General features: G+C 43.3%; 1 protein-coding gene across 1 annotated transcript in view; it reads left to right on the top strand.

The window, feature by feature from the left end:
- Positions 1–23,097, top strand: part of FOXP1 (forkhead box P1) — a 224,376-nt gene that overhangs the window by 45,911 nt on the left and 155,368 nt on the right. The window contains exon 2 of the mRNA XM_075714560.1: positions 12,579–12,760. Coding sequence (XP_075570675.1) covers positions 12,590–12,760 — 171 coding nt within the window. The 5' untranslated portion in view covers positions 12,579–12,589. The remainder of the gene's footprint in view (positions 1–12,578; positions 12,761–23,097) is intronic.

Here is a 23,097-nt window from a genome sequence, read left to right as displayed (position 1 = left end):
GCTCATCAGAAGGTAGCGGTGAACCAGGCAGGGGCCACGGTGCAGCTGGGAGAAAAAAGGATCTGTGGTATAGACCACAACTACATCCTCTACCCCCATCCAACTCGTACAACGTCTTAAAGGGCTTATTTTACGTAGGAGAGGGATGAAGAGACTTCTGGAGGTCACACGCAGGGATTGTGTCAGGGCAGGAATGTAACCCGGAGCCCTGGATTAACCCCTACCGATAGAACCATCCATCTTCTCTCCCTGTACTTAGATCTTTCCCGAAATCCACGTTCAGGATAGAGAAGTTACAGAAACCTCCCTGGAGGAGCGTTGCGATGGGCAACTCCTTGAGCATTCTGGGGATGAGAGACGGGAAAGGGAAGGCTTTCTGGAAGGTGGCAAACCCAGGGGACTTTGGTGTCTTGAGCACCTTGAGGACTAATGTCACACTGCCTCGGGGCCAAGAGATGGACGACGGGTGGGGAGCAGTTGGGGGCCAGAGGTTTCAGTTGCGAGAAGAACACCTCAGGGGGGCTTCTGGCCCCCCTTGGGTTAAGGAAGAGGAGCTGGGGAGATCTGCAGAGGTCGGAGAATGGCGATGGGAGGCAGAAGCAAGAGGGTTGAGGATGGGAGAGAGAAGGGAGCAGGAAGAGGGCCGAACCATGCCTTGCTGCTTCAGCCTTGCGCGTCGCTGCGTGCAGGGAGCTGGCACGGGCATGGACGTATGTATATAAAATTACACATGTACGTGGCCATGCTGGGCAGATTAAGTTGTGTAGAAAGCCGTCCTTCTGCTTGTTTGTTCTAGGAGAGAAATGAAAATTTTGCATCCCACCTTTTGCAGTTGCTCTTTTTTTTAAAAAAATGCAAATAGATCTTTTACATCAGTGGTTTGGCCGGTAAATCTTGCTTTGTAAAACACTTTCAAGTGTTTTCAACTCCTTTCTTTACCCTTTATCAGAACAGATGCACAGCTATGTATTTTCCCCTGCTGCCTGTTGTCTTGAGGTTGCACAGCAAGACTGCAAAGGCTTTTTGTTTGTTGTTGTTGAAGGGGAGGAAAAAACCCTCAATCCACAGAAGAGTTAACAGGATTTCACTTGATCTGCTCGTTTATGCAATGAGTAATGCGAGGTTGGTAACAGCAAATTGTTGTTTATAAGCAAACATGGCACTGTGTAAACAAGAAGGCCTGGTCCCCAACTGGTTTGATTTCATGGTGGTCAGCAGCTGATGTATGTAACGTACAACCTTTCTGCTTCTCGAAATGTCAGAAGAATGACTATTTGTTTGTCTTGAGTTCTTCCCAGCTGTTTACTCTGTAATGCATTTGCCTCAACCTTGATTCCCTAAGAGTGGCCCCTTTCTCCTCCCTGCTCTGTTTACATTAGTCCTGCCCCGAGTGTCACCTATGAAATCTGTTGATTATTCCACCTGGTTAATGTTAAATTGCTCTTGCAAGATGATGTGTTTGTTCATAAACACAAATGCTGGGCCCCTTGTTTACTGTACCCATGGCAGCAATCAGTTATTAAACAAATATTGCTTTGTTTGCGGGTGTGAGCAGCAGTTTATCCTGCAAGGTCTGGAAAAAAACCTTTAAATGCTGGGATTTTGATAAAGGAGAAAAAGGGGAGCTTGTCCCTGGAATGTGGCTGAAACTCACTTTGGTTTGCTTTGCTTATCTTTAACTTGGGTGAAGGGGCTAGAAAGATTAGCAAGTTGTTTGGTTTTTCCAAGAGATTTCCTTAGTGTAATGATATCTATCCAGTTGTTTGCTTTTTTCAGAAGGGAGAGAGCACTCCTGCAAGACGACTAGCACAGCGGTAGACGGCTGATGGCTAGAAAATCCTGCATGGAGCAAACAAGGAGTTAGAAGGTCTAGGACAAAGATATAGGGCTATGAACCAGGTAATCACCCCAAAAGTACAGCCTTGCATTCTGCGTTAGCGTTTGGTGGGGGGCTTTTTGGTTTCCCTCTTTTCTCATGTCAGCTTTTAATTGATGCATGTGCCCTCGATGGAGTTGGAGAAGGCAAAGCTTTCACTTTTATTTCCAAGGAGAGCTGAAGAAAGTTTCTGTTTTAGCAGCAGAGCCCTTTGAATGGAGAGAAAATACCAAATTTAAAAACCTGCTCTGTCGCTCCTCCTCCTGCGAGTGAGATGACAGAGCTGCTTTTCTTCTTTTTATAACTGGAAAACTGCATTTACATCTGCTAATTTCTGTATGCTGGCTGTTTGCTCTGTGGTTTCTGGGAGTCCTAATTAGAGGGGCCATCCTGGTAGTTGTTGCTTTTAGGTTGTTTTGCAAATGAGCGAGAAAAACTCACTCACACCATCTTTGTTTTTCAAAATTACCGTTTGTTATTGTTTCTGAATGGGGCTTGGATTTCAAATGCCAGGCAGGACCTGTTAGCACTAACAGTAAATTGTTAGGGCTTCGCACACAAAGGGAGTAAACCCTCTTAGAGTGACCTTGAGAAAGAAATGTTAACTCTTTTTGTATGAAGGTGGTGTCTGTTCCTTTATATGCGAATTAATCTGTTAAAATATCTTGAGTATACATTTGTGAGAAGCTTTTGAAGGAGAAAATGAAATAATTGTCCTTCTCATCCCTTGGAAAAGCAAGCAACAAAATAGGCATAAAAATGGGATGGATTGTATTCACCAGCTCGCAGCAGTGGTCCAAACATACTGCTCATGTTGGCTCCTAGAGCAGTGTCGGGGCTGGAGGGGACGCGGGAGTGGGTAAGTGGACAAGCCGGTCATTAACGACTCGTGTTACTGCGATGAATCAAACCTTCCCTGCATTAAAGTGAAAATAGTGAAGTGAAAATTGTATTGTGCAGAAGTATTGCAAAGTTGCACCTGGCTTTGAGGTGGTTTTTGACTTTTGAAGGCTGGTAGAGTTTAGAAATGCTTTAATGGAGATAGGCTTGGAGGGTGGGAGTCTAATTCATCTACAGCCAGCGCTTGGTCTCGTGAGGGTTGATATCATCTTATTGTAGCGCTGCTGCTGCTGTCTAGCATAAACTAACCATATTTACTAAATGCAACTTTGGGCTTTTATTTGGTTGAATAGTCGCCTGTTTTTCTGTGAGACAGACTGCAAGAGTTTATGTTGCAAGCTCAGAGCAGTGTGCGTACAAACAAATAAGTCCTGGGCTGTGAGAATAGCTCTGCAGTTTCTGTTCCTGTTTTACACCAAACGGCGGGGAGCCCCGCACGCTGCTGCGCCCGGGCTGGGATGAGCAGGTGGGTACCTCCCGAGAGACGCCAGCCGCCAGGCCGGCACCCAGGCAGCTCTCTGCGGCCACTGTGCCCGCTCTGTGCCTCACCGTGCTGCGGGTGCGTGTCCCTCCTGGAGGGGTTTTTCCTCTGGTGCAGATGGTGCTCGTGTCCATACGGTAGCAGTCGCAGAGTCGTTACGGTACAATGAAGTATGGTTTCTTGTTTGGTTTGGGTTTTATTTGCCGCCCACCGTTCCTTTCCTTCCAAATAAACGATGATCCCGGTGATGGTAAGGATGATTTCTGTCAAGCTCACGGCTGAAAGACAGCTCTCCCCAAGAGAGAGGAAGGAACCTCCCTCTGCTGATGATGGTATGTAAATGATTACATCATATTTGCCAGTCGCTTGGAAGTGGCCCAGATCTAGAGCTTTTATGCAGCTATGGCATGAGCTTCATGCTGAATGTGGATTTTAATAGCTGTCAAACTGAGAGGCATGGCCTGAGATAGAGCTGGCTTTGCGAAGGGGGGTTGTTTATCCAAGGGGAGACTGGGAGTAACTTGTGTACGGATGTGTAAAATGAAGGCAGGATGCAAAAGCTCGTTCGGGGAGAGTTGAGTTGTCCATCGCCTCTACCTAACACTCTGGGTCTTGCCTCGAGGAAAGGAGTGAGAGCTGTTATCTTCACAGCTTGGTGTGTTTTGGTGCAGTAGCTTTTCATGGGGACCAGCTCTGGCTCTTTTAAGCAGAGCAAATGGCAACCTTTCAATGTCTGTTTCAATTAATTTTCCTTGGATTTTCTTGTTCTCTGTTCTTACCGTTTGTGGTCAGTAACACCCTCAGCAGAAGGGATTTCCTTAGGGGTAACTGCAGTGACTGATTCACTAAGAAGTTTAAGTTGTTTGACCATGATTTCACAATAAGTCAATGTGGCACAAGTGGGATTAGGCTTCTGACTCTTCCTCCTTCCCTTCTCCTCACCACAGCTGTCTTAAATTTCAGCTTCTGCAGAGCATCAGTCAGCCTTTCACTGAGCTGCCTCCAAATGATTTCAAGTTCCTGTGGCCCTAATGACACACGCTGCCGCTGGAAAGAAGTAACCCAGCAGCGCAAGCCGCGCACACAAACAGTGAAAGAGGTTGTGTCGTTGTATACAGTTAAATAAACGGAGTCATGGCAGCCTGCATCTAGAGAGGAGTAGGTGAAGCAGCTGCTCAGGAGACTTGAGGGTGGCAAGTGGACGTAAACCCTGGCAGAGGTTCAGGTTGGTGGAAGTTCAGCTTCTCACTGGCGTGATCCCCAGGGAGGAAGTAAGGCAGCCAGCGTCCTTCTCCTGTTGGCCAAGGTGATGTGCTCAAGCGCTTTTGGAAAGCACTGGCTTTTTGCTCACTAAATTTAGTTATGGTTTCACGTTTCCCCTCCTCCTTCTTCCGTTTTTATCTCCCTCCCCATGGCTCTGCATCACCAAGTGGCTCTTCCCCGGTGTTGGGAGGGTAGGGAAGGGGAGCAGCCCCATGTGAGCCAGGTGGCGGGGCCACGGATCGGCTCGGCTCATGCCGATGCTTCGAGAGCAGCGTGATTTGTTTCCCTTCCCCGGGGAGGCTCGGCACATCACCTCTGCGATGTGCTCAACCTCTGCCGACCCAAGGCTTGGGATGAGTCCAGCCGAGAGGAGAGTGCCAGGGCTGTGCCTGTGTCAGGGGGCAAAGCCGAGGACGTGCTGCGGGTAATCCCATTTCTTCTGGACCCTTTATTTCCTAAGCACTAAATGAAATTTCAGGTTTTAGATATGTCTAGACATATACAGTGCACGATAAAGTTGATAATACATTAATCATTTTTAACAACAGGTAATATGCATAATTTATGGTGTTACAGTGCTATCTTTTTTGATATTTATGATGGATAATGCTCAGTTTTTGCCCTCATATTACTGCTTTAAATTATACCACAAGAAAATTAATGAGAAAGTAGATTTATGGGTTTCATTTGTTTGTCAATTCGGAAATTAATTGGGTGTTAATTTTAGCCGTCCCTCATCAGACCAGGTCTTTAGTATGTGTGCATTACTTTGCATTCATTGAAGCCTACCTCCCATTTACTGTGGGTCACTAGCTTTGCATACATTAAAATAGCCCTCAGGCTCATTCTCTTGATTACTTTTTGAACTGCCATGCATTAGAAAATTTACGCCTTTCTGTTATAATTATGAAAATTCGCTATTGGAAGATGGTGCTTGCATAACAGCAAGTATACAGCCTTGCTCAGCAATGTAAGATCATATAGCAAATCCCAATACGTTTTTGTTCTAATCCTAGAAAATAGCACTCTCGACAATCTTTGTTGTGCGAGTTTCATCCTTTGAAATTTCAAGGATCCATTTTAATGCATTGAATTACCTCTTTAAGCTGAGGAAATATCAAAGGATTTCACCTCGTCGCTGTCTCTTTGTTTCCTCTTTCCACACATCCCGTACGCGTTCCTCCCTTGCCTTGCTCCAGGTTTGCCTCTCCTCCTCCAAACGCCGCTGTCAGACGTGACTCAGCATCGCTTTTCAGGACAGCAGAGCCTGACACGCTCCATTCCTTACTATTTCGGTTGATTCTTAAAGATCATCCTTAATTGCTCTCTGAATCCCCTTCTCCTTTCTCATACTCCTGCACAATTCGGCAACCACCAGTAGTGTGTAGGCGAGTGGCCTTCAAAGGGGTAAGCATGAAGTTTTATCCAAAAAGTACCCTAATGTACTGACAGTTGATCTATAGTTAGTTAGTACATAATTATACCTAAAATACACCCTGTCAGCAGGATAAATGACGGCTACTGAAAACTCTAAAAGCATGACGGGTGTTCACCCATCTGCAATGACGAGAGCGGAGGGGTTTGTAAGTTGAGAAAGGCTGGTGAGTTCAGCGTGATCTGATTTAGTTAAATCATGCCATATGTTGGGATGGCTCTTTCTAATAGTCGTGCTAACCACAAACACAGGCAGAGAGAAGTCATCTGGTCCACCTGGCTAGTTTGGACTCCCCTCCCCGGCGTTATTTCTGTATTTAGCGTGGTGGCAGCCCTCGAGCTGCTCATGTGAAGCTGGCTGATTCACAGTTAATTGTGACATGGTGTAATTTAGTAAATGAGCAGCTGAACATCTGTACGCCTTCCCCCACGGTAGATCAAAGCCTTACCTTAGATGAGGCTTTTAATTTCCACTAGTGAATCCTTTTTCTTTTACTGAACTCATGGATGGTGGGACGGTACTACTGGCTGCCTCGCTGACCTAGGGACGGGGTGTCAGCTGGAGTAGATGGATGTTCCGGCATCGGCTGGAGACTGTCAAAGCATGTTCCTGGAAAAATTCAGGAGCGGTGGGTGGGATGTGGAGCCCAGGGCGCTTCCCCCCGCTGGGCGCTTGCTCCAAAGATACCGGGACTAAACGAGACCACCTGTGAGTTGGGCAGTGGTCTCCTGGGGGAGCCATCATGGTCCTTGCTGCTGGTAATGGGCAGCACCGGGAGTGCCGGGCTGCTTCTGCGTGGCTTTTGTGCCTGTGCTGGGGGTAAGGAGCACGTCTGCTCGGCTCGTGCTTCACGTATTGCCTTGCCAGTCGCGCTCTGGAGCGCGTTCCGTTTTCAAGAGGTAAAATCCTCTCTTTGCAGTGTTGTGTTGTCATGAAATGCTTCCAAACACTGTTTGTGGATTGTTTTTTATAATTATACAGAGAAATGCTCTAAAGTTAGTCCCGAGCTTGCCTTGGGGAACTGCTTGCAATAAATAGGTAAAATGTTTACTTATAAACCATGCATGTATGGATAGTATGCCTGCTGGAGAATTTAGGACTAGATCTTGTCATTTGATCGCTTAGAACTGATTTTACCATTAAGTCTTCTGTCTATAGAAGAAGAAATATATTTTATAAATCTGTGTTGTGTTTAATTTACATGTCCTTTCATGGCTGGGCCAAGTTCTTTAAGGGCATTTATTCTGCTTCATATAAATAATTGATCAGCCAAGTTAATTTACTTCTGCCTGACTTGGTCAACCTTAATTAACTGCCCTGGAATAAAGACTGAACTTTTTGTTAGCTTAAAACCTTTCACAAATGTGACAAAGAAGGGATGTATTATGACAACATTTTTGCTCTAGCACTGTTCCCAGGGGACAGAAATGTTCAATGATCTTTATGTGCATATATATATTTGTAAACACCTCTAAGTGCTAATAGCCGAAATAAAATCATCAGCTTTGGAAGTAGCTTTGAAACATGCAGGCTACACTCTGAAGGTGTAGTCCAGGTTGAGTCTGGAAGCATATTAAACCAAAGATTTTAAGGCCGAGAGGACCCCAGGGATAGTTTCTTAAAGGTGATGAGATGCTTAAAGATGTAGGTTGGTGCTTATTCAGGACTCTTGAAAATGTCTCGCCAGATGCCTCTGGTGTACGGCGAGGCATCTAAATACATCTGAATATCAGTCCCTTAGTCTTTCAGACCTGCAGTGGGTCCTTATTCTGATGGGTGCTTCAGTCAGTAAATCCTCCCTCATGCTGACATTAAACAATGCTGCTTAGTCTTTGGATCCTATACTGGTAGAAGAATTGCAGAAATTGCACACCTCAGTGCCCACCTCGTGCCTACTAATCTCCATGGTTAACCTTGCTCATCTAAATAGTCCAGTGGAGCCGAGAGACATGTATCTGCAGCATCTGGTCTTTGTGATGTTACGGACTTTTTTTTTTCAATGGATTAGCAACAGAACATTTTTGAAATTAGGATTCTTTCAGGCTCTGTCTCTTTAGTTCAAAACACCGACACGGGAATGTTCAGAAAGATAATTTTGCTTCAGCCAAAGTTCACATCCGACCTATGTTTTTTCAGTTTTGACCATGCCCTTAAGAAATTAGCTGTCCCCTACTTCTGTCCAAGTCATCTGGAAGATGATTAGCTGTTGTCCTGTTGACAGAGTGCCTTGCTTTGATTTCACTCCACTGAAATTTTACCTCATTACCTTGAACATAACATATTCACCAAGGAGATGGGCCAAACTGCGTGGGTTTGGCTTTGTATTTGACTGTGCATCAAAGCTAGAAAAGGTTTTGTGCGGGTTAAGATGAGAATCTTGAGAAATTGATCACCGTTGTGAGATTTTTAAACCAAGCTGACATTAAGTCGTATAAGAACAGGTCTTTTATGATGTGCTCCTTGATTTCAGGATAAAATTTTACAAGTTGTTGTTCATACTGCAGCTTAGCTTTGGTCCCTTCATAGGGTAAAAACATTTTTTGTCAGCTTTAATAATCTTAAGAGTCATTCTCTATCCTTCCTAGCATGAAATACTGTAGAATTTTTATATATTTAAAAGAAAAAAAAAAAAGATACTTATACTGGTAAGAACCCATTTATTTTAAGCTGTAAAAATACATTTTCCTTTGCAGAATTGATACGAGAGTCATTCTGCTTTGCAGAATGCATGACATGGGCGTGCTCTTTTGCCATTAAATTTAAGTCAGAACATGCTATCTTGTATGTCATGAAAGCTTTTGTGGAGTACTGTATTTCCTATAATAAATCATTATGCATACAGCTTCTTCAGCACTATTTTGGTTACTTGGGATTGTATTCAGACCAGAATCACAGTTCGTGGTACTAGACCTGAAGCTTCGGTTTAGTTCCCAGAGAACCTAATCATGTTGCATAAAGTCAACCTTGCTTTGCTTTTTTCTTTCACAATTTTGAATGACAGACTTCACTAATAGGCTTCTGTAAGGCCCGCTCCTCTGTGCTGAGGAGAGACAATTATCTCAACCATCCTCAGTGTACTATCACCTCAGCTCATTTAGGTGTGCTCAAAAAGACAAATAATAATCATTCTTGCAGAAAGCTCTTGCAGGTTGATTTTCATGACATGACGCTTAATGATCAAACCAAGCTGTGATTATTTATGTCAACTCACATTTGACTACAGTGAAGAAATAAACAGTTTTATCTTTTCTCCCCTGAAAATCCCGTTTTCTGTTGGAGGTATTTTAGCAAAGTGGATTTGTTTTGTATTGGTGTCCAGTTGAAGGTATATTGAAGTTGACTGCCTGTGAATGGCCGTTTTTAAAGCAAAATTTGCTCAAAGATGTTCACTTTGGCTTTTAAAATAATTTTTGAAAGTCCAAACATCACAATTTTCTTTTTACTCTCTTGATGTTCTCTTTGCAAACTCTGTTTCCAGTTCCATTTCCTTGATAGCTGCCGCCGATCCTGCTGGATGCGATAGGTAGGGTGGGCACAGCCAGTGGAGGGGCCAGGGCCAGCTCTGTGCAGCTCAGGTGGTAACTGGCTGGGGTGCTCTGAAAGGTAACATAGGGCATGAAGTTTGTCACGGAAGAGGTTCTCAAGAACTATGATCTTTTCATGACCAAATACTGGAAATAATCCATCTTTTTCTCAGTCCTACAGGTTGGAAAAATTGTAGCAATTTCCACTGTTGTTTCTTTCCAGGAGCATTTTGCAATCCTAGAGACAATAAATAATTTCTTGACCAGTTTGGTTGTGAATTATTTTCTGGGTCCTGGAGATATTTTGCTCAGAAGGGCAAGCCAACAAATCGTGATCAGGCAGTGATAGATCGGCTCCTCGGTGGTGCACATTCTTCTTGCTGCTGTCAGAGGCATCTCGGAGCTTTGGTCGGTGCTTTCTCTGACCCTCCGTAGTAGTTTAACCAGGTTCTCGCTTCCAGTCAATTCGTTGCACCAGAAGTGTTGGAGAATGAGATGTACTTCTTTACTGCTTGGGCACATTGGGTTTAGCATCTGTTTTCACCATGGTATCTGCTGGAGGCACCTTCCACCAGTTCTTTAGTGTGTCCTTCCTCCGTCGGCTGTGGTCTCCGTGGTGGTGACGTGCCACCCACCATTCGCCATCTGGCATCACAGCAGTCAAAGACGTGAGTCTCTGGGTTTAACCTGCTAACTCAGTCTTACGTGGTGGTCATCCTTGTCCGGATCTTCTGCGGAGGTAAATTAATGTAATGCTCCGTTTTCTCCAGTTAAGGCTTGACCCCAAATTTGGATGGAAGCAGAAAACAATTACATACATCAGCTCTTTCTTTTTGATTTATCTCTGGTTAAGAGAGCTGTGTCCTTTTTAGTAGTGTAGGATACCAAAATTGCGTGGTACACCTTTGAGTAACTTGTGAGCTGTCTGGAGACTCTCACTCCTGTCTCTTCTTCTGAAGCAACCTGCGCCATGCAGTCACTGCCTGCTGTGTAACCCAGCCTTGCGTTAGGTGTAAACACTTCTTTAAACCTTACCGTGCTTGTGGGCTTTCCTTGTAGTGCCGAAAATGAAAAACACACCATGCTCAGTCTATGTCAGAGCAAGATCATGTTAAAACCTAAAAGCATTTGCTAGTGGCACTGCAAAAGCTGTAGGTTAGTTTAGATCTCTGGAGCTCTTACAAGGGAGTTGACAGAAGCTTTATAATGAGGCCCCAGGGCCTTTCGTCCCCTTGCATAATTTGAAGATCTCACAAAACAGACTGAAAGAAGTTTCCATAGACCAGTTGAAATTTATTTAAATGTAATCAGAACATTTGAATCTGTCCTAGCACCATCCATGTGCTTGGGCGGCCGTCAGCGTGGATAGATCCCACCATGGCTGGGGCGGGGTCCGGCTAATGAGTGGTGCCGCCGCCTCGGACGTGAATCAGCGAGGAGCGCTAACGCCGGAGCGTGGTGGTGACAGAGCCCTCGTTAGTCGGCTGCTTCTCAGTTACGACATTTCGATTGTCGGACGTATGGAGCATCATGGTGAACGTCTGAAGCTACCGAAGGAATTGAGGGGTGTGGTATTGGTGCGTTGGGCTGGAGCATACCTCTGCGCGCGGGGTCCGATGCTGAATGTCACCTGGGGCCGGCAGGCACCTGGGGAGCCGGAGCTGGAAGGAGGAATTTCTGTCTCCAGCCGGTACCGCACCTTCGGCGGCCGGGGATTCCAAATTACGCACGTGTGGAGTTCCCAGGGAAAGGGTTTTTTACCTGGTACTTTTCCGTTGAAATGTCTTGCTTTCTCTTGCCCTTTCTGATTGATATTTTCCCTTATATGTTGGAAGGGAAGGGATTTTTCTTCTTCCTTTTGGTATTTGGGGTACTTAGTGAATTCAAGCAGGTTCTTCCTTAAATATAAAGCATCTTAATTTCAAGGTGAACTACCCTGCACAGCGGCATTTGGCTCACATGTGCATGTGGTGAGTTGGCGTAGAGCAGGCAATGTGCTCGGAGCATGCAGCTTGGCTTACCGTGCCCCGTCTGCCCCGGGGTGAGGGTGAGAGGAGGAGCATGGAGGGAGGGATGGGCTGGCGGAAGCAGAGCGGGTTAATAACGCTTAAATCCTGGAGCTTGGGGCCTTGCAGGTGGAACTACCTATAAGACAACTCATCAAAATATCTCAAAAGTAGCAGTTTGCAGCTAAAACCGGCATATGTGCTTTCTTTGGGGCATCTTGCACACAAACGCTGACCGTTCCCAAAAACGTGTGAATCCCGGGAGTTCTGGGGTGGGCAGGCGGGCACTCATCCTCATCCTCCCTGCGGGCCTCATCCTCATACCTCCACTGGTACAACTGCTGGGCGCAGCGTTGTAAAGCACCCGGGGACGGACATCCACCACGAGTGGAGAGGGCCGGCTGTGAGTAGCTGTGGCTACTAAGATGGTGTTTAGCCAAGTAACGCAGGAGGCTCTTCGCTGTAATGCCGTAGCGCATCCAAAGCCAGACCAAATCCATAGCCAGGAACTTTGCCAAAGAGACTAATTCTGTCAGCACTTGAAGCGGTTTGCCCCAAAGGAAAACTGATGGTGTCCGGCACATCCTAGACTGAGCCTAAATTGCTTCAGAGTAATAAAAGGTGCTAATTTGGCAATATCACGGTGTGAATGGAAACCGAAATAGTGAATGCTCTGATTCACCTACCTGCCCCTACCTATCGTATATCAAGTTTTTGATATTGTCCATCGTATGTTGCAAAGAATGACTCGTCCGGTTCAAAGGAAAGCATCCAGACGTAACTAGAGAAATTTAATTATGGATTCTGTGTGTTCGTTCAATTTTTTTTTTTTTTTCCTAAGGGAAAAAAGATGTTGAGTAAATAATACTATATTTAGAACAGAACTAACTTACTAAAATTATAGCTGTACCAACAGGTAAATAAACATAAACTAGTAGCATGAACCATTAATGAAAGATAAATCGTATGAAGGGAAATGACAAATGTTTACAGTTTTGGCAGGATTTAAAACAGGGCATGTCTCCTTATATACAGCAACTGTTTTAACAGCTGCTTTTTTTTTTTTTTTTTCCCCTCCCCTAAATTATTTCAGGTTTTTGAGTCATGATGCAAGAATCTGGGACTGAGACAAAAAGTAACGGTTCAGCCATTCAGAATGGAGCGAGCGGTGGCAACCATTTACTAGAGTGCAGCCTGCGGGAAGTGAGATCAAACGGCGAGACACCTTCAGTTGAAATTGGGGCTGCAGATTTAGCACATCTTCAGCAACAGCAGGTACTGTAAGACATATTGCAAGTTTCCTACTTACAGGAAAAGCATGAAGCATTTAAACCTCCCCCCCCCCCCAACCCCTTCGCATTTGCCAGTCAGAGGATGCTTTTAGGACTTGCCTACAACATTCTGTACATTTCTGTCTGTAGGGGATTGCAATCGTTAACGTAAAGGGAGACGTTGGACTTTTCTTCCAGGGCTCTTTTTTAATCATTCCCTGGAAATACCCAAAGATCAGGGCTTGCTTCTGTTGCCTGAATGCGTTGAGTCTGGTGGCAGTGATCGGGTGAACTGCTGTATACAAATAACTGGTTTCCAAAATATGTCACTGGGTGGAAAATACATTAATGTTGAGTTTTGTTTTTGCCACAAATTTTAATATAACCTAGCAACCTCTATCAACAGAATGTTTTCTATTAGTGAGAAAGGCTGCGGAGGTATCTGCTGCGGCAAAATGTCAGAATAAATAAATAAATACATCCCGTGCAGTACTCCTCAATTCAGAAGAATCTGAACCAAACTGTGCGTTTTGCCTTTGTATTTTAATTAGTGTATTTTCTGGGAGGTGACCAGGTTCACCAGTGTAAATTATCCGCGTAATACGTTTTGTCCTTTTGTTTTCCCTGATAAAATTTTGAAACCCTTCGAGGAAATTTTACACCAAAGTGCTGGGCATGTATCATTAACGTGTTTGGGAACAAAGGCTGCAGCAGAGCCATGGTGAATACACTTATGCCTAACCCGCACTTTCTCTAATGCAATAAGCATTCTTAAAACCTTTTAAATAAGCGATTGGCAGCTGGTTAAGACTCCCCTAAGTGTACAGTGATCTTTTTAGCAGGTTGTTGTGGAGAAGAAAAAAACCTGCGCTCAAAAAACAAAGCAAAGCGAAGGCTTGCGGAGGAGCAGGGGACCCCGTTTGCCAACATAAGACAGAAAGCTGCCATAATTAAACAAGTCAGAAAAATGGATGATACTAAATGCATGGACTTTGGTTGTTGCAGTCATTTTCATCCTACAGGTTTTTACTTGAAGTGAGAATACCATCAGTGAGAAAATCACAGCCATGCTGAATTCATTACTGCAGTAGTCACACAAAACCACGGATAAAATTTCAATAACTGCAGGCCACAGTTGAGTAAACAGTTGCACTGAAACTTAATTCCTGTTGACTTTTCCCTCATTCTTCGCCAGGGGCACATTCTGATTCGTAGTGCAAAGACAACAGGGGTTACAGCTTTGATTAATATAGGACAGTAGAAGAGGAGTGGAACAGTAAAATATGTTCAACACAAAGGTCTTGTCTTAAAAAGGCTTCGTAGCAAAATGAGTTAATTGCGCTGCGTTTTCTGTAGGAGCACTATGGAATTTTCCAGCGCTGCTTTGTGCGGAGAGAAACAGAGGGGGGGGTCACGCAAACACGTGCGCACCGTAGACGAGAATTGCTCAGACCTCTGCTCCTCCGCCCCTACCACCAGTAACTAACCTTCACCGCCGGCGCCTTGTGCCAAGGCTTCTCCGTAGCCATCCAGAGGGCTCACGCCGCCTTAGATAACGCCGCAATCTCCCGCGTAATGGGTTGTGTCATGCAACAGCCGCCCGTTCGGTCAATTAAGGAGTGGCACCAATTCATTCCTACGTGGGTCCTCTGGCCCCACGCCCCCAAAGCGGCGCCTGGCACAGACACAAGTGCTGCCAGCCCCCGTGGGAGCAGGGCGCGGGGCTGGGGGCAGGATTGCCGGGCTCGGGATTGCTTTCACACAGCTCAGATTTTAGCTTACAGTTTATTTATCCTCTGCCAGTACAATAAACGTGGTCGGGGAGCTTGCTTTTCTCCAAGTTCTTAAAAGAGCTTAATGTTCTGTGTTTGAATTCTGCTGTTAATTGGTTTTGATGACTAACTTCTCCATGGAGTTTATCTTTTAAAAAGCAAGTTGATTGCAAAGTTTAAAACAGTTATTAAAAAAAAAGAAGGAAAAAAAAAAAAGACCTGACAACAACAAAAGGGTAATCAGAGCTAGCATAAAAATATCAATCTTTGTGTTTGGAAAATATTTTTAAACGCTGAAAAGAAGAAAAACCCGTTGTTTTCAGACAGCTAATGCAAGCATTTACAGATACACATACAACATGGAGCATAATGTTTAGATGTTTCTCCGTATACAACATATGCTCTCAGGTCACTTAACAGAATGCGTTCTACAAAAACGCTTCTTCAATACAAATGAATGAATTCTGAATTAAACAGCTATTTCTTAAGAGCATTTCATTCAACTCTTTTCTTTTTGCCACCTGGCACTTGTTTTGTCTGAAAAAACCAAAACACAAAAATCAGCGGCGGGTAGTTTGAGCTTTGCTGTTGGGGTTCGTTGTGTATTCCCGTGATGAGCGTGGCTGAGCAGTGAAACCTGGACATACAGTGGCTTGTGGAAAGCATCTGTGCTGAATTTTGGTTCGCATCTTGTTGTGAAATTTATGAATTTATAAGGACTAATAGCTTTGTTAGTATGAGAGGGGAAAACAGAAATGCTTCAGTTTTTTTAGGAAGTTTTAATGGGTTTACAAACTTGTAAATATTTTACCATGGAAAAATACGGAGCACCACAGATGTTCATGTGTTTGAAGGAACAGTGTGTGGTGTGAGCACTCTTGGAGTAAGTGCAGGGAGGACTCGTAGAACAAGTTTTACGCTTTCCCTGGCATCTTTGGATGGTTCTGCCATGCAAGGAGACAGAGTGATGCTAAATTATTGTAGCATTAGCAATCTTGTAAAATGTACTGTTAAGCTGGGAGTAGCAAATGCGGGGATGAGTTCTGCTAGGTAAAATAAAACCAAATAGCTCCAACTGATGTTTATATTTGTAATCATGAAGTAAGATACTTTTCAAAGAAAGCCAAAGCAATACAAGTGACTCTTAAGGGAAAGTACATCTGTGGAAGAGCTGGATAAAAATGGAGGTACCTAGAGGAGAAATCACCCCCAGAACCAGGCTGAAAGGGAAGGAGAACCCTTTCCTGCAGTATTTTGGCACCTGCTGAGGGTGGGAGAGGTTGCCCTCCCGCTGCTGCTGACTCCACAGGTGCCGGTGGTCAGCACCTCACGGGAGTGACTGTCAGGATGAGGTGGAATGGGCAGGGTTTTGGTGACCTGCCTATAAAACCTGGAGTAGGCGTGAAGGTCACCTGGGTCACTGGACTTCCTAAAGAGATCAGAAGCGGGCATTTGGCATGGGGTCAGGCAGTGGGGCTCGGGAGCTTGCTCCCAAGGTGCCCACAGAGGCAGAACCAAGGGATGGGGCAGAAGACCTGGGAATGCGGTACCGGGCAGAGTCTGGCAACATCTGTTGGCTCTGAGGCGTCACGGAAAACATCTGGGAGGTGCAGAATGGGTGTCGGAGTGACCCACAAGCTGAAAGTCAGGCTGGGCGAGGGAAGCTTGGACAGAAAGTATGTAATGATGGGGTGACTCTTGCCTACCAAGGAGTAATAAAGACTCATGGGAACAAACTGCCTTTTAATGTACATGATCGCAGCTTTAGTTGCTTCAGTGGTTTCTGACGTCTACTCAAATAGAAGGTTTGGTGCTTCAGTCGTAGCCAGTTCTTTTTTTTTTTTTTTCCTTAGCTTATAAAATAAATATTATTTATTGTGTTTTATTTTTATCCTCAGGACTATTCACTAAAGTGTTCTTCACGTTATTAGCAGAGAAACAAGAATAGGAATTGAACAAAGAGAATGATTACAAAGTTGAATTCCAATATGTAGCAGCAAGACACCAAACGCTGCGTTGCATGGTGGCAGAAATACAAACCTCTCCACATCAATAGCAAGATCCACTTTGATACCGTAACTTCAAGTACTGCCCCATGAGTATAAACTCAGTATCTTTTGTCTAATCCAGAATGCTTTTGAACTTTTAGGAGGTATGACTTTAATAGTAATTTGTTGACAGATTAGCTGCAGAGATTGCAAAGAGTTTATTTTGCAGAACTGGCAGGCTCATATCAGTGTTCTCTTCAGGAAAAAAACACACATTGCTGTTTTGCAATTGCTTGCATTTATTGACAACCTGCGCTGAGCAGGCAGAATCGGAATGTTTGTATAATGTAAACCTATAGCTTGTCTGATGGAGTGTAGTGTACTTTTAGGTAGTGCGTAGATTGCTTGATAAAAAGGGTTACAAGGTGACTGTGTTTATGACAAATGGGAATAGTGATATAAATGCAACTGGTACATGGAGAAACAAGGAGGAAGTTTATATAAAGAAATGTAGGGAAGTTTCTTTCCTTCACTTTGTCTTTGAGCTGAACTATACTGTAATTATGAAGTGTCACTTCAAGCTTTCTGAAGAGTTTAGATAAATACTAATTTTGCCATGTGTCCGCAAAGTAAGGAAAGAAGGGTTTTTTTCCTTGAAAAAATTGACGGCATTATATATATTTCATTGTATCCTGTTTTGTACTTTATACACTTTTATTCCACTGAATGTATACAAACTAAAAGTACAATTTTGTTCATGTACAGGAGATAAAAAAAATGTTTGATAGACAGAAGAAATTTGGACTAGGTTCTGGGGTCTGTGCCCAAGTCAATGATTTCTTCACAGTCGGTCTCGCTGACTGCAGTTGGGGTGCTTGTGGTATCGATGTGAAGATGCCACAGTTGGGCCCTTTGGCAGTAGTTATTTCGAGAAATGTTGAGATGTGAAGTGTTAGATTGAGGGAAGCGAACTCCAGAGGGAATATGTGGTTTCTTCAGATTTTGTTCATGTCCAAAGACGAAGAAAATGTACAAGAAACGGGGGATTTTGGTGTATTTTTGAGAGGCTGCTTTAATTGGGCATATCAGAAAGAAGATTTGACTAGAAAGAATTCTGAGTATATCGCAGTGTAAATTAAAGTAATGCTTTTTTTTTTTTTTTTGCTTTGTTTTAAATAGTTTGGTGAGTTTCATCTTATTTTGAAAAGCCGTGGGGAGAGGTTACAAACTGCATCAGGAGTTTTATGGTCCCATTGATCATGATGTGGACTTATCTCTTCAGAACAAAACTGCTAAACTAGATCCAAGATAAAGTCTTTGTTTCATATTGACATAACTGGGTTAGACCAAATTTGTTTGTTAGACTTTGAGGGAGCGTCCATGTTGAGTCATTTTGTCCGAATAGACATAAAGCCTAATTATTAAACTGCTGTTGCTATTGAAAGAGCCATTTGAAAGTATAGATTAAACTCCATGCAGGCTATTGGGATCGTGTCTGATTTTGTATTGTAGTACGCTGATAATTGATGATTACAACACGGTGAAAAGATCACTGCATTTGTAGGGCTTCTGCTGTTTCATCAGACAATGTGAAAAACAGCTTTACGCTCCTGGTAACTTCATGTTTTTATCGTTCAGACTTTTCCCCCAAGTTCTCCGATCTCCCAACATTGAACGGAAGGTGACATGATGTCTTTTTAGTCATTCAAATCTAATAACTTTTAATCTGAAGGTTAAGTAGTGAGATATAAACTAAGAGATGATAATATCAATTTTATGTTCACTGAAGGGCACAATATACCTCTTTCTAGTAGAGGGAAAATTGTGCGTAAAATGTCTTTTGCTTTTCAATGGAAAAGCTGTGGCTCTGAGAGCTTAGGAATGAAGCAGCGCTGGAAAAATTAAATAAGTTTTAACATAGGCTGGCTACCTTGCCTGGATTTTAGAATCAATGATTTTTTTCCTTAATAATTCAATTTTTAGATCTCTTGTCGATGAACCATGCTGAGAACATTCACACAGCATTTTCTATCCTCGCTATTACTAATGTCTGTGTTATAACTACTTATTGACATCAACAAGCCTTAAATTTTCTCTAACTGTTGAAGGGTAAGGGGAAACTAGCACTTTGTTGCATTTGCTGAGATAATTTTTTTTTCCTTTGCCTTGGTTTTGTTTCATTTTGCTTCTAAGGCCTTTGATAAATAACTGCATAAATCTGAGTCCTCAAAGCACCTTGACATTGGCACCCAGAGCTCTGCAGTTGTGTGTGTGGATACAAGCATGTACATGCAGAAGCTGGGTCATTAGACATGCAATCACCTGGATTATGTGCACATCCAAATCCAGAAGTCCTCTTTAGGCTACGGGTGTCTATTTCTGTGGGTTTTTTTTTTGTTGTTGTTGTTTTGTTGTTTTGGTTTTTTCTTTTTAACAATAGCTGCTTTTACTCCTGGTAAATTAAGATCGTGCAGTAATCGTTTGGGTTTATGTGGGCTCTTTGAAGAGATGTAACTTCTGAAATAACATTTGCTGGTTTGTTTTTTAGCCTTGCATCTCATGTGAAAATTCAGCAGTGGTATGTTTGTTCCCAGTTGTTTTCGTAGGTGTGCACTCTCCCCTTATATTTGCTTATGCTTACTCATAAGTAATAAAGTTACACGTTCAGGAGTGCTGTTTAGGGAAACTCCGCAAAGGAATGCTTCAAAGCTATTACCCAGCATGTGTATACACTGCGAATGAAGTTCAGTAGACATCAGATACAAATTAAAAGTCTATTTCAAATGATTGATGTTATTCAAATTATTAGAGATTATTCCTCCTCCATTCATCTTCATACTTTACGGGTTATCTAATAAGCGGTGCCACCAAACCTGGGATATAGCAAACTTAAAATGGTGGTGTGCCTATGAAGGTGTCAAGCAGTCTTGAACTCACATGGAACTGTTCCACTGTGGCCTTTAATGTCACAAGATGCTTAAGCATGTGCCTAAACGCACGTGCGTGAGTAGTCTTATTAAGGTCACTGGTACGTCTCATGCCTGTAAAATTAGGAATGTGCTTAAGTACCTTGCTGAATTAAGGCTTAAGTAATTTCACAGTAATAAGAAGTTGCATGGATTGCTGATATTTTAGAAGTAATTTAACTTTATAGTAATCTAACTATATTTAACTTTATTTGGAAACACGCTGCATGTAGAGAGAGTGTCTGGCAGTGCCTTAGGAGCAGCAGCAGAATTGCAGTGGTTGTCACTAGCGTAGCCATTGATTTCAGTGGAATTTTGTCTGACTTCAGTACGTTGTAAACGAGAGCAAAATCAAATGCCATGTTTTTTTGTGTTAAGTTCTTTCTCCTGTGGAGTTCCATTGGGTATCACGGCAAGGGAGAAGAATATCAAAAGTGTTGTTGTAATTTATAACAGTAATGTTGTAAATAAAGATTGGGATATGAAGTAAAAATGCAAAAGTCACGAATACTCTTCATGAGTTATTTAACTGTATAGCACCCCATTAATTAAAAAAATTAACAGAAGGTATTTTTTGGAGGCTTAGTGTAAACAGCAACATTGTATAATGACGGATTTGTAGGATGAGTGTTGCTTGTTTGGTTGCTGCATTCTGTATTTTGTTAGCCATGGTCCCTGCATTTTCACAACATAAACTGTATTTGCAACCTGTTTTAAATAGTGCAAATAGATCTCTTTTTTTCCCCCTATAAAAGCTATATATTGTGTCTGTAGAGCGTCTGTAAAGTCAGTGTCGTGTCTCAGACATTTCTGAAGCCTCGGGCAAGTGCCAGCTTTATTACAAGTTGGGCTTTTCAATTTATTTTTAATCATATCTCTTCTTTTTCTTTTAAGGGGTTTTCTTTTTTTTCCTTTTTTCTTTTTTTTCCTGGGCTACTGAAAGTAAGGCTGGTAAAGTGAAGGCTGGAGAGAGTTAGGCTATTTAATCTATCTGGCAATGCGTTGCAAAACTCATCAGTACGGTTCTCCCCTTCACCTCCAGCCCTCACAGAAGTGCGTGTTCGCAGGCAAACGGAGGAAAAGGATGCAAGAAATGGATATCGTTCCTTGTGTTCTGTGTGCTGACCTAATCCTGATTCCCATTTAATGACCATAAGGATTGAGGAGTGGGATTGTTACAGACAGAAACATAGCTGGGCACGCAGAAGGCGGTTGCATGCCTGGAGATGGGTCGTTTTTGCTTACTAGAACACTGTATTTCCCATCTTGGGTGACCTCTTTTGATCAAGCTTCAAGGCTGAACTAATTCTTATATGCATGTTTGGGGCCTTCTTACCTTATTAAATGAAATAAGCACGTTTTTGAAAGGATTTTGTTCTTTTCTGGCAAGAGGCATCATTAAGAGGCATCGCTATCGAGGGGCACAAAACAAATGTTTCAGATTTGGAGATGCAGAGCGAGGTCACAGTTTGCCTCCAGAATCTGAAGTAATCAGGATTTTATTTCAGATAAAACCTCTGGGGCTGATACTTAAAAAACACAACTTTTAACTGGCATTACGCAATTTGCTATGGGTCGCCTACCCAAATATTTGTGTATGGGTCTTTTTTTTAAAAAAAAAAAGATTTGCCAAAGTTCAGGTGGGATCAGGCTTTAACAAACTCTACCTGGAAATTAAGTGCAGGAAAGGAGAGGGGAAAAAAAAAAAATCTTTGTCTATTTGAATTAGAATGATCACAAGCTAAAGGAATGTGGTTGCTGTTGACGTGCTCAAATTAAGTTTTCCTTAAATTTTCCTTGTTACTATCACTGATACCAAAAAACCTCTGCCAGGAAAGAACTGCAACACTAGTGAAATGTTGTAAGACCACTGACTGTCTGACATTCATGCTTTTTTCTCCTTTTTCCAGTAATCAGTGAGATGCGTGCTAAAATAGGAGTAGGGTCCCTAGCTGTTCACAAGGGCTGTGTGGGCAGCGGGTGGCTCTTCCCTGGTACCTTCTGGCATCCTTAAGCAGCAGCAGACCCACTACTTTGGGGGTTTTGGCTGCTCTCTCACATAGGAAGCTAGGACATGTGTGTTTTAAAACCATCATTGTTTCGTATTTTTGTTTCCACATAATTAAGTGATTCACTGAAGGAGAAAGGTCAGACAGGCACAGGGAAGGAGAAATGGAACTTGTTATGAAGTAGTGGGGCCCAGCATCTTGCAGGAAAAATCAGAAATAATATGGGGTATAATTCTCCTATGCATTTGTAGCAGTCAGATCCTCAAAGTCCAGTCTCGGCAGTCTCCAGGAGACTTTTTCTGGCCTCTGCTTAAATGAGAAACTTGATCTAAAGATGAGCTCACCTAGGAAAAGCTCTGGTTTGGGGAGAGTGGCTGTAGTTTATCTTTACTTTGTTGTATTGCATTACGTACCCGCTCCTATACTATGTCAGTCCTCTTCTTCAAACTCAGAAAGACGGACAGGTGTGTATGCAAAGCAACTGTTCTGGATTCTTTTGGAAAGTCCACAACGTTTTTGATGAAGAGGCTGATTAAGGCACTGCTCTGTCACTATTAATTTTATCTGCAGTTGTAGGTTAAGTGCAGTATTTTTCTTCGGCAGTTTGTGTGCCGTGGTGCAGTAAACAGTTCCCACTGGGAGCGTGTATTGCGCTTGGCGTGTACATGCGGAGCGGGTCGGCGTGGGTGAAGGTGTCAGATCTGCTGAGCATGCACGCATGGGAGCTCCGGTTTTGTGGCAGGGATGTTCTGTGGCTGGAAGAAACCATGCGGTCTACTGCCTGGAAAAGCTGGCCGTGGCACTCACTTGTAGCGGGAGGTGAAGCACTTTCTGTAAGGTCACAGGGAGGGTTTGTTACAGATAAACCTCCCTAATCCTGCATTTTACTGTCTGTTCATGTATTCAGAGTTCTCTCTGAGTAGGTGTGCTGGTTTCTTCACAGCCGTCATCCCAGGCATGGTATTTGGGTAGCAGAAGCATTTTTTTGTTCAGGGAAAACAGTCTACTTCATTGCCTTCCCATAGCTGTAATGCTATGTTACAGAACCGAAAGAAAAACTCTCCAAGTCAATAAAAAACAAAAAGCAGACTTATCTTTTATAGTGTTCTTGAAACAAATGTAAGGTTATAACACTAAAGCAGGTTTTATTAAATCTAGGCATGAATCCATACTGAAGAAATAATCCACTGCTGCTTTTCAGCTTCTTGTCTTTTTAATTAGCCCTGGCAATGGGATTGTTAGCTTTTAAGATATGGTAAATACGAGCCTATTAATATTATTGAACGTAATACTCAACAAGGTACAGGGAATGCTGGTAACTAGATATTTTATAGAGGAGCTAAAAGCGGGCTGTTTTCTGTTCGACAAGTCTTCCTTTACGACTGCCGGGGTGAAGCCCGTGATGGCAGCCTTTCTCCCGCTCCCTGGAGCAGCCGTCCCCGGAGCAGCCGTCCCGTCCCGGCGGGCAGCGTGGGACCCCTTGTCCCTTAGTCCAGTCTGACGGGGTGGGTTTGAGCCCCTTTTCACAACACGGTGAGCGCTGGGAGTTTAAAATAGTTCTGACTCCTCCTTCTCCTTGAGAAATGATTCACCAGTTCCTCTGATT

The sequence above is a fragment of the Pelecanus crispus genome, chromosome 7 (assembly GCF_030463565.1).
Source record: "Pelecanus crispus isolate bPelCri1 chromosome 7, bPelCri1.pri, whole genome shotgun sequence".
In the NCBI taxonomy this organism is placed as follows: domain Eukaryota; kingdom Metazoa; phylum Chordata; class Aves; order Pelecaniformes; family Pelecanidae; genus Pelecanus; species Pelecanus crispus.
Note: the sequence above shows the minus strand (reverse complement) of the source record. Positions and strands in the feature narration are given on the sequence as shown.